General features: G+C 55.7%; 2 protein-coding genes across 2 annotated transcripts in view; both read left to right on the forward strand.

The window, feature by feature from the left end:
• The first annotated feature begins 274 nt into the window (after positions 1–274).
• Positions 275–1,410, forward strand: LOC103670936 (neuroendocrine secretory protein 55). Its single transcript, XM_040637854.1, has one exon. It carries the CDS (start codon positions 629–631, stop codon positions 1,370–1,372), a length of 744 nt encoding a protein of 247 aa, XP_040493788.1. The 5' UTR covers positions 275–628; the 3' UTR covers positions 1,373–1,410.
• Positions 1,411–13,575: 12,165 nt separating this feature from the next.
• LOC103670935 (guanine nucleotide-binding protein G(s) subunit alpha isoforms XLas) overlaps positions 13,576–14,890 on the forward strand; it is a 54,376-nt gene continuing 53,061 nt past the window's right edge. Inside the window, 2 exon segments of the mRNA XM_040638526.1 lie at positions 13,576–14,877; positions 14,879–14,890. The exon segment at positions 14,879–14,890 is cut by the window's right edge and continues 667 nt beyond it. Of these exon segments, the coding sequence (XP_040494460.1) occupies positions 13,576–14,877; positions 14,879–14,890 (1,314 nt within the window).

Consider the following 14,890-nt stretch of genomic DNA (forward strand, 5'->3'; position numbering starts at 1 on the left):
AGCTGCCTGAGTACCCTAACCTGTGGCTACCTCGCTCACTTGTTTTGCTCCTTGGCACCCGCCAGACCCACCCGCCCCTCGCTTCGCCCAAATCCTTTCAAACAAGGTTCCCTCCTGCCACCTGCCGGCCCACTAGGGTCTGCGCCACCGGCTGGGCGCCACCGCGCAGCTCGCGGGGAGGCGCCCCCGCCTGCTTACTGCACATGCCCGGCAGAAGTCCGGGAGCTCAACTTTGCAGAATCTCTCCGCCGCGTCCCTCCCCGCCTCAGTCTCCTCTTTCCTCTCCCAGGCGAGAGGACCAGCGGAGGCACCTCTCCCGAGTCTTAGACTGCAGAATCTGAGACTTAGAGAGAGGAGCCCGGGAGGAGGGAGATTTTTTCTCCCTTTTTCTCCCATCCCTTCTTCTCGCTCAGAGAGGCAAGCAGGGGCGCGGAGCTTTAGAAAGTTGAGTGGTCAGGAAGGTAGGTGTTTCCCTTTTCCCCCTCATACCGAGGTGGGGCTGGGACCTCCGGACCCAGCTTCTCACCTCGTGGGGTGCATCTTTTTCAGCTCTAGCAGCCAATGCGCATTGGAGCCGCTCTCTGCAGAGCCAGAGGGCGGGTGGTCTTCTCGGTGTGCGCCTAAGAGAATGGATCGTAGGTCCCGGGCTCAGCAGTGGCGCCGAGCTCGCCACAACTACAACGATCTGTGCCCACCCATCGGCCGCCGGGCAGCCACTGCGCTCCTCTGGCTCTCCTGCTCCATCGCGCTCCTCCGCGCCCTTGCCACCTCCAACGCCCGCGCCCAGCAGCGCGCGGCCGCCCAGCAGCGCCGGAGCTTCCTTAACGCCCACCACCGCTCCGCCGCCCAGGTGTTCCCTGAGCCCCCCGAATCTGACCACGAGCACGAGGAGGGAGACCTTGAGCTGTCCCTCCCCGAGTGCCTAGAGTACGAGGAAGAGTTTGACTACGAATCTGAGACCGAGACCGAGACCGAGTCTGAAATCGAATCCGAGACCGACTTCGAGACCGAGCCTGAGACCGCCCCCGCCACTGAGCCCGAGACCGAGCCAGAAGACGAGCGCGGCCCCGTGGTGCCCAAGCACACCACCTTCGGCCAATCTCTCACGGAGCGTCTGCACGCTCTGAGATTGCGGAGCCCCGACGCCTCCCCAAGTCGTGCGCAGCCCAGCACTCAGGAGCCCCAGAACACCAGACAGGGGGAGGAGCCCGAGCCCGAGGACAAGGATCCGAGGGACCCCGAAGAGTCTGAGGAGCCAAAGGAGGAGGGGAAGAAGCAGCAGCGCCGCTGCAAGCCGAAGAAGCCCACCCGCCGCGACCCATCCCCGGAGTCCCCTTCCAAAAGGGGGCCCATCCCCATCCGGCGCCACTAATGGAGGACGCCGTCCAGATTCTCCTTGTTTTCTTTGATTCAGGTTAGTTGCCCGCCGCCAAACCCGGGAACCTGGGGTCGGTGTGGGAGCCGCTGGAGGAAGGGAGGAAGAAGGAAAGGCAGGTTAGGAGGAAGGCGGGAAGACAGTGGACTCAGCAACCCTGCCCCGGGAGGCGGGGGAGCCAGGGCAAGCTGGGGAAGGCTCCCCAGGACGCTGGGAGGATGCCGGGAGCGCCCAGGTGGCCAAAGGCTTGTTGGACGGCGGGGCGCTCCGTGCGCCCCGCTGGAGACAGCCTGAGGTCTCCGAGCTGGTGTCCAGGACTCGCGACTGAACCCCCGGCGCGCCCCAGGTTTCGAGTTGCACACCCAAAAGGCACGGGTAAGTCACTTGTTTTACACGCTTTTTTTCCTCTGAAACACTAGTCTCAAACCAGTTGGCCTCGGCAGGCGCCCGAAACGTGATTCTAAGGTGCGCGCGCCAACTTTCACCGTGCGGAGAGCAGCCGCGCTGTAGCGACACTGTTGCAATGTGCGAAAAGTAATCACATTGGGATTGGGCGAGAACTCCCGAGACTGCCGGCTCCGAGAAAAGTCTCGCGCGGCGCTTTAAGGCGCTCGGAGCCCAGGCCCCAGCGCTGCCAATTTGAAGCCGCGGGACCTCGGCGCCAGTGCTCCCCGCAGCTGTGCGCCAGTCCTGGCCGCCGCCATCCGCCTCCGGGCGCGCACGGGGCCAAGCACACTGCAAAGAGCGTGCGCACCTGCCCGCACTCTCCAGAGCAGACCTCTCCAGGCCGGCCGGCGGTTCCCCACGAGCCACGCGTACTTGGAGGGCTGGCAGAGAAGGTAGGGGAGTCTTAGGGGGTGCCCCTACAGGCTACCAGGGTTGCTGGCGCGGGCTTGGTCACGTCGGGGCATCGCTAACATTTTGGCGCAGTTGATCTGGCGGCGAGGCTGGGTGCAGCTTGGCTGGAGAGGTCAGGGACTGTTTGCGCAGGGCCCTGGGAATGGAAGAGAGGGTCTAAGAGGCCCGCGAGGCGGTGCCGAGCGGAAGGGTAAAGCGGCACAAGAAACCGGGCTGGAGAGGGGTTCGCGTCTTTCATCTGGATACCCTACAATGCGTTCCCAAAGAGCGCGGCAGCGCAGAGCTGGGGAAAGGTGTTGGATCCGACGCAAGTCCTTGGGTGATCGGTCGAGAGGGGGCAGGGGCCGGCGGCTTGGGCAGCCTCGGGGAGGGGAGGCGGCGCACCGGCCATTTTCAGCTCGGGTGGAGCTAAGTTTGGAATCTGTAACCTGGAGGTGAAACCGCCCTGTTTGGTCAGAGGACAAAAAGGGCTGCAGTCCGGTAACGCATCTTCGGTGCATAAAGTGTGCTTTACTCGCCAACCCTGGAGGAGAAGACTGAGAAGTGAAATACATTTTACAAAACCTCACCCAGTATGGAAATTGAGCTTTTCTTGGTGCGCGCGCGTCTTGGTTTGCGCCGATTTGAGCTAGTCTGATGAGAATGATGGGGGTGGGGGGAGTGAAGCGTTTTGAGGCTTGAAATGAAAAGATCGGTCGGGTTATAAGGTGAAGCCAGAAGGAACACTTTCCATGGTCTTCCTTCCAGGTCTCTTCTCTAGGAAGGGCGTTGCGGTGCCCCTGAACTTCGTTCTGCCTGGTGCGCACCGACTAATGACTGTTGGATGCCTTTACGGTCTTAACTAGTAAGTCCCAGGAAGGCACTCTGTGAGCAGGGGGCTTCCTTGGGCAGCGGGCAAGTGTCAGAAGTCTGGAGGCTGCCGAGTACTTGGAGAAGGGCCAGGCGTGCCCTGCCTTTGGCTTAAACGTGTGAGATTGCCTAAGTGAGATGGAGCTCCCCGAAGTTGAAATTTCTACTCCACGTAAACAGAGATGCTGTGGTTCCTTTCCGTGGCGTTAAGTGTTGTTTTTCCTCCGGTAACATCTTAGCAGCTTGAGTTCACCAAGTAAAATGTGTCTAGTGAGTGTGCAGCGAAGCCAGGGTTTGGGTTGGCTGTCTGGTGTGCTTTTCAGTGTGGGAGCATTCTTCCCAGACTGGGTAGTCTGGAGGCCCCCGTTTTCCTGCAGAGCTAGGTTTTTCATTAGAGAAATTAGCATGTTGCTTTGTTACAGGAAGAATAAACAAGTTTTTTAAGACGTCCTCAGTGCCTAAGCACACACTGTTCACGCCAATCGTCTGTTTTTAAACAGAAGCCTGTATATTGGGAAGCTTGCTTTCTTAACTGTAAGCAATACACCAAGCTCATTATTGGGGAGGGGGTGGTCCCCATCTAGGAACACACAAATATCTGCCCTCTTTCAGAGGCACTCCTCCCTATAAACTACCTCTGACTGTGAAAGTCTGTTGCCCACCCCCACACCCCCTCCCCCACTCAGTTCCCTTCCCCCACCTTCCACCCCCCCTACCCCCCCCACCCCCCTTCCAGGGTGGAGAAGCCATTAGGGACTACACAGAACAGCTGAGGAATATGCCAAAGTCCTACAAACGTGCCTGGGACTCACCGGAGGATGGGATTTTGCTGTATAGACACTTCAAACCCTCTTTCTACCTCAGACACTGGTGCTCCACTGCCCCCCCCACCTCCACCCCCAGGCATTTCTGGCAAGTTCTTCCAAGCATTCCCAACTCCCTAGTCCCCAAACTGGCCCTTTGTCTCACCCGGCTAAACTGGGGTTAGCATTTGAATGGGCTCACTGGCCCTTTCAATTTAGGTGAGGTGTGTCTGGGGAGGAAATGCACTCAGAAAAACCCAGACCTTCTAGTTGACCACCGAAGTGAATTACTTACTAGCTGGTTGTAGAATCTTCCGTGGAGAGGGGAGGAGAATAAAGCTAGTTAAAGGTGACGGTATGCTCTGGCATTTAGGGTTGTCCTTTACTGCATTAATCATTTACTTACTAAAACTTTTCTTTTTCTTGGACAAAGTTCCTCTTACAACTGAACTTTTTGAGTTGGAAAGTCACAGCAGTGTTCAGATATTGTGTGCTGTCAACCAGCTGGCGGAGGTTTCCTTCTGAAGTTTGGCAAACAAAACTTTTATGTTTATCAGAGTTCAAGAATAGGGAATTGTAAAGTTTGGAAGTGTTTTAAGAGGATGTTTCTTTAATGCGCCAGAGGCTTCCCCCCGCCTGAACTGCTTACAGCCCTTTGCTCTTTAGCCCGCCTCACTCGTAGCAGCTGGGGTAGAAGATTTCATGAGGAAGCTGAAACTTCAGTGTGGGTAGGAATGAGGTCTTTTCCTTTGTTTTAGTAATCTGAATGGATTTTACGTAATTTACCTGTGTTATCACTGTTCCTTATGCAGACGGAACCTACTGAGGGGCAACTGAGCAGAAACCATGGTGTTGGGGAAAGTATGTATCTTATCAGAAAGGTGACCTATAACAAAAAACCAAATTACTAAAATCAAATTAAGCTTCCAGAGGCGAGTGATGTCATATGCCAGCTCAAGTGCTGCCCTTCTCTTAGAAATTGCCCAGCAAAGGAGATGAGATCCTCAAATTACATCTTTAATCCCCATGTTCCAGACTGAGAGATGGAATTCCTTGTCCTGCTCTGCGGAATTTTGACACTAATGACTGACTGTTTCCTAAATCTGGATGCCCCAGAGATGGACAGCAGGACCTAAGAATCTTCTAAGCCTGGTCCCACCCAGTGGCCTTGGGTCAGACCCAGCACCTCACTGCCTCTGTTTCTTCACGTGGAAAATGAAGTGTTCCCTAGCATCGCCTTCAGCTCCAGATGCGTGTAGGCTGATTAAGCCAGGGTTGCCCAACTTGACTCCATCCATGATTTTAACACTAATGGGGCCAAAAAAATGTGCAAGGTTGATCAAATAAAAAGCATCAGTTGTGAGGAAATCTGTTTTGTGTTGCTCTGATTTCGATTTTATCCAGTCTGTTTTTTTTTTAGAATGGGTGGCAAAAAAAAAAAAAAAAAAAAGGTTTAAAAAGGCGAGTTAGAGAATACAGAATCCCACTGTGTCTTGTCACTAGCCTGAAGGGGAAATAACCGGCCCGCCCGTCCTTCAGAGCAGATCTCTAGCGGGCATCTTCTGTGTGCCTGTTTCCCTCACCTGCTCTCCCGGGTCTCTGTGTGTGAAAACGAGCTTTTCCGAGTGGCAGCAGCAGCCTGAAGCCGGCGTTGCTCTGAGTACTGCAGCCTGGAGACGCTCACTGCTCTGGGAGAGCGCAGTCTGACAGCAGCGCTGGCTAACTGACCACAAGTGTTGAATGTATTATTTGGTAACACTTAGAAGCGTCCTGATTAGGCCAGACCTGCAAACACGGCTCAGAGGCTGCAGCTAGTTAGGATAAACGAGTTTCCTCAGCCTTTGTGTTTGTTTTTCTTATCCTGCCCTCCCAGGGGCTTTTTCAGACTTTTTTTTCCCTTAATTGCTCCTCCCATGAAATTTTAATACCACAGTTATAGAGATGTATTGGATATCTGCTTCTATATGGCGAGACCTTGTAATAGATAAGGTTTTTTTGTTTTTGGGGGGGGGTTTATTTTTGTTTTTGCATTTCCCCCAAACCAATCTTCCCTTGTTGCAAATGCATAGGATAACAAACCAAATGTTTAAAAAAAAAAAAAGGTCAAATTAATGATTTGACATCCCATTTTTGTTTTTTGTTTTTCTTTTTTTTTTGGCTACATATTACAAGGCTATATATATGGTAAATTTTACTAATATTTGATTTTCCTTTTTTAAAAACATCTCACCCCTGGCACCGATCTGGTGCTAGTGCCCAGCTAATTCAGAGCAGAGGAGCCAAAGGGAACAGCCTAGTGCCTTAGTTCTCCCCAAGGCCAAGAGTCTGCAGTGCAGGGCCACCGTCACCTGTTGACAGGGCTCAGCCAGTCACGGCAGGGCATCCAAGAGGAGCTGGCGCCACGGCACCCCACACCTCCCCCCTGCTTGCCCGCAAAGTCCCTGTTGCAAGGTAGAATTGGGGAGGCTGCCTTCCTGGCTTCGCCTGTGGACATGGCCTATTTTTATTCTACGAGCTTATTTTAGGGTGAGCATGCTGCAAATTAACAGGGGGCCACGAATATCAGAAAGACTGGGGTGCGACTAGGCTGCGTGCACAGATGGGAAGGGGTGTCCCTAATGTACGGGAAGAGTTGAGAACAACAAAGGGAAAGGAAGGTTTGGGGGATGGAGCACAGAAAAAACTGGAAGATGGAGACAAGAACACTGGGGACGGAGGAGAAGATAAGATCTGGAGATAGGAAGTCACAGAGCCCATACATGCTAGGGCTATGAAGAGTCATATGAAGAAATAAGGAGAGATTCAGGGAGAAAAAGGTTTAGGGGAGACTTCACAGCCATCTTCAAAAATCTGGTGGCAGCAGAAACAATGTCAGGAAGAGCATTTCTAATAGTCACACCTGGCAGTGGAGGACCACCGCCCGCCCCCCCTTCCTGGGGATTGCAGAAGAGGCACTCAGAAGGTCCCTTTCCCTTAGAGGGTCTCTACAGACCTGGCCAGAAATTTCAGTTTTCTAGGTGGGCTTTTTGTACATCTTCCTCAATTGCTTTGACCAAATGGAAAGATTTAAAACCTAGGAAATCTTGTTGTAGAGTTCAAATGCTAAATCTTGGCTTTCAGTTCAGGGACAGGCCCCAGGTCTCAAATTGGCCAAGGACTGCGGCCAGCTGAAGATGACCTGTTTCTCCCCCACCCCAGGCAAGAACGGGTTCTCAGCACCCTGGCTTATGTTGCTCTCTCCATTCCAGCTCAGGAGGAGAATGCACTCAGGGAAACTGAGGCCATGCACAAACATAAAATACACCATTCCCCTCACATTCAAATTACGGTGCCTGGAATTCCCACCATGATTACTGAGATTTTAAACAGAGCTTCCACTAAACAGATGTATCCTCAGGGATTCCCTCTTGCCCTTCTAGCCCCCACTTTTACTCCTCTTAGTCCCCCTTCCCAGGGCACTGTTCATCTTTTCTGGAAGAGCCACTTCTCCCCTCCAGATTCTCTGCTGCACATCAGCTAGCCTAGAGAAGGAGTCCACAGCCCAGTTCAAGCGATTGTCGAGACGGTGTGGACCCACCGCACCAGGACGGGTGGTCAGAGGACAGCCATGCGCCCAGCTGCAGCAGAAACGGGTAGTAGCCCTTGCAAGTGGAGGGCTGCTGAGTTTACCTCGTGAGCTGCATGAAGGGGTCTGAACTGACAGGAGACCCTTGGCCCCTCAGGCTCCAGCTCAGGGCTTTTTAATCTGAGCACATCAAGTATTTTCTGAAGTCTGGTTCTGTCTTTAGGATCAGCCCTAACCTCCATTCGAGGCATTTTCTCTTGAGCTGGCATTTGCCTGAAACAGCCTGGTCACGCAGACCCTTCTGCAGACAGCAGCAGGCTGCTGCTGCCTCCACCGGCCAAGGCTGGCAGAGGAGATGCTGGAAGGTAGAAGGATGGGCACAGCAAGTCTTAATTGAACAGTAATTAACTGAACAGCTTCAAAGTCTTATGGCTACTCACTCAGCACTCAAAACACATTTGTCACTGGGAGGCTGAGAAACGGAATAGTTGCCTCAGTTCTTTTCCCCTGGTTCCCTCCTTTCTGCTTTTGCTTTTTTCCTCACAACTGGTGAAAAGATTCTCCTTTTCCTCATTTGAAAGAAAGCCCCTGACAACAGGGACGGAGGTGGTCTGCAGAGACAGCTCTTCTGCAAATGGCCCCCCACCCCAAGCCATAGGCTAGGAGGAAATCCCACTGCCAAAAAAAGATCTTTTTCCTGGTTTCTGCTCCCTTCCCTCTTGACCACCTCCTTCCCTGTCTACTTTCTCTTTCTCAGATACAGGGGTGAACTAAGAAAGAAAGTTGACAGGCAGCTACTTAAAACTTGGACGTGCCTTGTGCTTTTGGCAATGAGTAGGAATCCCTAAATATAAGCATCCTAACAGCCGTCTGCTGATTATACTGTGTGCTGGCGTGGAGGTGTCGATATAGCAGGAAGATTGAGTTTGGGAAGCCTAGCGCACCACATGGGGTCACCAAGGAAGGGGGCCATGTCCCTGCAGATGGCAACAGTGCCACTCGGAGATCCCACAGTGAAGAAATACGTTCTTTCCATTGGGGGTTGCTCGTTTACAGAAAGCCAGCCAATATTCCACCTGAGGCCCCTGGGCCATTTGGTAAACAGGCTGACTTTCCTCAGAAATGCAGTTTAACTGAAACGTGAGCGGTGTTGGCTGCTCCTTTCTTAATTCATCGAGTGTAGAAAAACCTATTCTTTTTAAGTAGCTGAGGATACACAACTTCCCAGAAACCTTCGCCTGGATTTTGACAGCCAATCCTTTCCTTCTCTGATGGATACACCATCTCACCGCACTCCTTGTGGGAACAGGGCCCAGAGCCTGGCACGCAGCTTCTGTCCTTCACCCCAGCTCCCCGTTCTCCCAGGCACCCTGACGAGCCTCACCTTGCCTTCCTCTTTGTGATCTGTGTCAACTCATTCACCGACTTTCCTTCCTTGCTCCTGCTTATTCCTATCAAATAGTGACCTCTTTCCCGAGAGAAATCCATCCAGAACTAGAGATCTGGACTCGGCTGCCCACCACCACCTGTAACTGGCCATCTCCATCCAGGGCAAGGCCACAGTTCTGTCTTGAGCCAGAAAGCTTGACAGACAGCCCCACCAATCACCGCAGCCCCCAATCAACCCACCCGCTGTCGCCCCCAGCACTTACCACACCGGGCTCCTCGGGTCCCTGTGGTCCGGTGCACCAGCTGCCTTTCATGTCAGCCAGCTCCTCAAACATCTGGCCGCACTTCCCACACGCCCATTCTCAGGTCCCACTCCGTTCTGTGCTGGTTTCAGCTTTGAACCCCTTCATGTAAGGGATTTGGGGTTTTCAGACTCTGGTGGCCAATCACTACAGGGGGGAAAAAAAAAGAGTAGACAAAATGGGGAACACTAGAGTTAAATAGTGGGATTTTTTTTTCTTCCCAGTCCTCATTTACCTTTCAATTAAAGTGACTCCTATTCAAGTTCAAGGGTCCTTACTCAGCCTACGGCAGTGGTTTCATCCAGGGGCGATTTTGCCCCCCAGAGGACATTTGGCAAAGTCTACAGACATTTTTGGTTGCTACAACTAAGGGGCTGCTACTGGCATCTAGTGGGTAGAGGCCAGGGATGCTGCTGACACCCTAGAGTGCCCAGGACAGTCCGCAGCAGAGAGTCAGCTGGTCCCGATGTGAACAGTGCAGAGGCTAAGAAGCCCCAATCTCCATTAGGTACTCTGAGCACCTCTTAGATTCTCCCCTCCGGCGTACCCCCACCAGTCCCTTCTGAGCCCACTGCTCTCTCCCAAGACAACTTTCCTTTTCCTCTCCAGTGCTCCAAGTGTTCAAGATTCTATCACCAAATATATTCTTCCCCTCAAGGCTAGTCTCTGATCCAGTCATTTCATACCCTGTAAGGATGGCTATTACTTTGAACTTGGGGTCTTTACCTTCCTTCTAAACTTCAGACCCACCCTCTTAAATAATAGGCTGCCTGACTGCCCATCCTTCCTTCATCTCTGCCAAGTCTAAAACCAGAGTGGCTCCGCCACCACGCCAGCTCCTCCCCAGATCCTGTGGACTTCCTGTGTCACTTGTGTGTCCCATCACCCAAGTGCCAGACTTTGGCTTCTCCACCTTTTGTGCCTTTGTGGCACAGAAGCTGCTAAAGGGCCCTTTGGGATCCCTCTCGAGTCCCTTCCTTCAGCCTTCCCACTACCTTAGACGACGCGACCAGCCACAGCTTCCACTGTTCTTGCCATCAGGACCATCCCCCCCCCCACCCCAGCTGCTTCCATCTTTACTAAAACTAGGCTCAAACCCTACTTGCAGTATAGAAAATGTTCAACATCTGCTCTGTTTCCTACCAAAACAACCTCAAAAGTGCTTGGCCTTTAGTTTCCAACTATCCCTGGAGAGATCCTATCCAATTTGTCCTGCTTTCACTCTTACTGCCCCTCCTAAGACTCCAAACGGTGTCCCTTGCTTCCCCCTATTGGGTTTTGCTCAGCTCAGGGTAGGCCCACATCTCCCATTCCTCCCATTTCCCCCCATTGGTAGGCCAGGGCCCTGCCCATCCATGCAGGCCCATCTGAAACGCCATTTTCCCCATCAAGACTTTCAGGGTCCCCCACCCCCAACACCAGGAGAGGTCTTTCCTACCATTTTTATGTTCCTTATCCTTTAGGATGGAGGGCGGGTATCTACCCAGCCTTTATCCCCTCAATAGTTTGCTCTCCAGGCAAAGGACCAAGATACCAAAGAGTGTTGAACAAAGGGGTCCCACACGCCCATGAGGATGTCAAACAAAGAGACCCTGTACCCACTCCTTGATGGACAGTGCTTGGGGACAGAGTCCAAGCGTCGTAGGCAAACCGTCCCTTTGGGGCTCCAGACCCCAATGTCTACTGACCTTCTAGCTCGGCAGGGCACAGGATCCCTGGGGCCTCAACTCCTTATCCGTCTGGGACTGCTCCTCTGCATCGGGGCAGTGAGCCCTGTCTCTCCTCAGGGTCCTGGCTCTCTACCTCCAGGCCCTAGACATTTTCTTCCTCCTTGCCTGGCCTCAGCGGCTGTCCCCTCGGTCGGGTGGGTTTGCCCACCGCCACCAGCGACTCCTAGGGTTGGCCCCTGACAGCCCCCGACCTTCCCTTCCAGCCTTGGTGACTTGTGGCTTCAGGAAGAGTGACCCCACGGCGCCAGCCCTCCTCGTGGCGTCCCAGGCCTGGCCGCCATACGCCCGCCCACCAGCTGCTTCCAACCACCCCAACAGCACAGTCTCTTAGGGCGTTCCAACGCGGCGCCCCCTATTGGACCTCCCATTCATATCCGGTTTCCGGTCCGACGCCCCCTGCTCATTCGCCAGGCAACCTTGATTGGCGTGACCCCAGCCCAATGGCTGACCCAGCGCTGGGGTCGGAGGGGAGTGAGTGGACGGTCGCGACCCTGTTGGCCCATTCAGTGGATGCTCAAATGGTTGAGACGTTGCGTGTGGGGATAGTTGGACAAAGTTTGAGCCAAAGTTCAGCTTGGCATTTCCAAGTGTGTAGACCCGTAGTCCTGACATGATACGCCTTTGGGGGACCCCACACGTTGCCCAGAGTCCGACTTTGTCAGTTTTCCTCTGCAGCATGGCCACGTGGATGGTGGATGCGGGGCAGTGATGCGCCGCGGCTGTGGTCCCATCGTTCTAAAAGGGATGCGTTAGACTTAACGAGATTGAACGGTGCGTGGTTCACCCGCCTGCGGCTCGTACATACAGCGATCCAAGCAGTGCTCCCGCTCACCACAGCCGAACCCTTGTAACACTCATCCTGCATCTCTCTCCTGCCTGCCCACCAGGCGACCACCTGCCTCATGCCCGGATGCTTTTCACCGAAAGGTGGCTTGCAGGTCCGTGTCACCCACTGGCGAGACAGACCTCATGCCCATGTCCCGGGTCGTACGTGACCCGCAAGCGGCAATTTTTTCCCGCGGCTCAAATCCCTCCGCAGACGCCAGACCCCAGACCCAGGGCAGTGCGCGCGCACGCACCAAGCCCACCCAGGCGGTGCGGGTATTTTCCCCTGCTGGCTCTAAGCCCCCACGAGCTTCGGCGACAGGAGCGCAGCCAGGCGACCGCTGGACTTGTGGCGGGCTCAGTGCCGCCTCAGAGGGCTTTAGCGTGGAAAAGTGAAGCGGCTGCCCTGGGATACCCATAGCGAAAGGAGAGGAGCTGGAAGGGAACTGGGGTCGCTGGCCGACCGACCCTGCAGCCGGCACCCGAGGCAGATAACGGCACATGATAGCCGCTGCCGCCGGCGCGGCACTGTGTGTGTGTGTTTGGGTTCAGTGCGCACAGGGTTGTCCAGTTCTCTGAGACCATGCTAAGCCGGCCATAAATCCCAACTGAAATGCCCTTAGCCTTTCCCCATAACAGTAGGACCCCCGAAACTCTGAGGCCTGCCCTGGATGGGGGTCTCCGTGTGTGTCCTGCGTCCCCCCCTGCCCCGTTCCGTGCCGCGGCAATTACCGCTTAGAGGGTCTCGGTTGAACGCGCGCCCAAGACCCTCTTAATTCCCCTGCATCATTATCCACATAAACAGGGGAAACCCTTGCCCAAACCACCCTAGGCTACTGCGAGGACCCCCAGAGTGTGGTGGGGATGGGGATGGGGGACATCGAAGTGCTTTACGGGAGCCAGTCTCGCAAGTCGGCAAACAAAAGCTCCATAAGCAGCGGAAAGTAGCCCAAGGCATTTTAAAAACAAATTAGGTGCGCACACCCGGCAGCCCCTCGCCTCCTGTCCGCTCGGCCGGTGGGCTCACGACCACCTGTCGCATCCCCGCGTGCACCCGCGCCCCCTTCCCACGCGCCCAAAGCTTTGCACTCTGGACTTAGAGCTTAAGATGGGAGGCTGCCCAGGTCTGGGGGCTACGGCTTAGGGGTTCAGAGGTATCCTGGGGTGATGAAACCCTCCTGCAGTTCCCCCCTCCCCCGAGGAGAGTCATTTGGATCTGGGAGGGAGGGTTTCAGCTCCTGCGCTCAAGCAGCCGGGGGCCCACGTCTTGCGTCACGTGTCCCGCAACGCAGGAGAGCTCTCTCTCTCTCTGGCCAGGGGATAAGAGAGGAGAAAGACTCCAAATCAGTCAGGAGAGGAGTGGAAGGAACCAAAACATCCCTGCGAGGCTGCGCTCATCAGCCCCCTTACCCAAAGTCCAGGGCTACCGGCGCCAGGATCCGGCTCCCGGAGCCACCTCGGAACCCGGGCCGGCGTCCTCTGGTGGCAGAGAGCGAGCACTACGAGCGATTTTCGGACCGAATCGGCACGCTCCTCAGATCCAAGCAGGCGGGGCTGGCCTGGAGCAGAGAGAAAGAGAGAGAGGAGGGGACAAGGGCAGACCAACGGGGGGCGGGGGGGGGGGGCAGGGGACAGCCTGAGGGGATAAAAAGTGGCCAGGAAGGAGCCAAGACTCTACCAGCAACAATAGAGTTGCTTCCGCCACTGTCTTGGGTTTGAGGCCCTGAACCCCCAGACCTCAAGAGGGTTAGAAAGTGAGGTTGGAGAACTTTCTAGCTGGTACTTTGAATTTTTTTGAAAAAAATTTTTTCACCCTAGTTCGGTTGGGTGCTCCGTCTTACGGGGCCCCAAGTTTATTTTAAGAGTCCGCCACCGTGTTATGGGCGTGCGCAACTGCCTCGACGGCAATAATATGTCAGGACAACGCGATATCCCCCTTGAACTCGGGGAACAGCCCCAGCAACCATCTTTGGAGGCCCCAGGGGCAGCTGCCCCCAGTCCTGGGCCTGGCGCAGCCGAAGAGATGGAGACCGAACCGCCTCACAGCGAGCCCATCCCCATCGAGATTGAAGGCGAGACCTGTGGACCCTCAGAGGTCTCCAGGCCCAACTTCCAGGACCTGGGCCAGGCCATCGAGGAAGCCAGAGCCCATGGAGGCTACAGCCCACCTCCTGAGGAAGCCATGCCCTTCGAGGTCGAGCAGCCCAGCTCAGGAGGCTTCTGGCCTACCCAGGAGCAGCCTGGAGACACCACTGGGGCCTGTGCAGGCTTTGAGGTCTTCAGCCCAGCACTCATGGAGCCCGGAGCCTTCGGTGATGCCGGACCAAGCCTGGGAGGCTACAGCCCTCCACCTGAAGAAGCCATGCCGTTTGAGTTTGAGCAGCCTGCCCAGGGAGGTGGCAACCAGCCTGTCCTGCAGGTCTCAGACCTTGCTCCAGGAGGCCCAGGTGCGGGGGTCTTTAGCACTCCTCCCCAGGAGCCCCAAGCTCTCAGACCTGCAAATGCAGGCTTCAGAGGAGACAGCAGCCCTCCCCCTGAGGAGGCTATGCCATTTGAGTTTGATGGAGCAGCCTTTGGGGACGACAGCCCACCCCCTGGGCTCCCCCGAGCTATCCCACAAATCGACGGCGGCGGTGGCGTTGGCCAGTCCTCGGCAGCCGCGGTCCCGAGTGCGGTCCTCCTCGCTCCCGCCGCGAACGAGCCCCCCCTCTGGGTCCCAGGCGCCATCGGCAGCCCATCCCGAGAGGCTGTCAGATCTCCTGCACACTTCACGGGCGACAGCCCCCCGATGGAGATCTCCGGACCCCCGCTCGAGATTGGTAGCGCCCCCGTTGGGGTCGACGACGCTCCCGTCAACATGGACAGCCCCCCAATCGCGCTTGACGGCCCGCCCATCGAGGTCTCCCGAGCCCCAGTTAAGAGAGAGCGAGCAGAAGGAGAGAGACCCCCAGTTGAGGGAGAAGCAGCCGAGATGGAAGGAGGCTCAGCCACCACTGCTGCTGAGGGAGGAAAAGTCCCCTCTCCGGGGGACGGAGCCCCTGACGCCGGGGCCAAGCCTGCTTCTCCAGCCGCCGGGGCAGCCGCTGCCGCCCCTGACGCTCCAGCCGCCGGGGCTGCCGCTGCCGCCCCTGACGCTCCAGCCTCCGGGGCAGCCCCAGCCGCCCCTGACGCTCCAGCCGCCGGGGCAGCCCCAG

This window comes from Ursus maritimus, unplaced genomic scaffold, assembly GCF_017311325.1.
Source record: "Ursus maritimus isolate PB19 unplaced genomic scaffold, ASM1731132v1 scaffold_22, whole genome shotgun sequence".
NCBI lineage: Eukaryota > Metazoa > Chordata > Mammalia > Carnivora > Ursidae > Ursus > Ursus maritimus.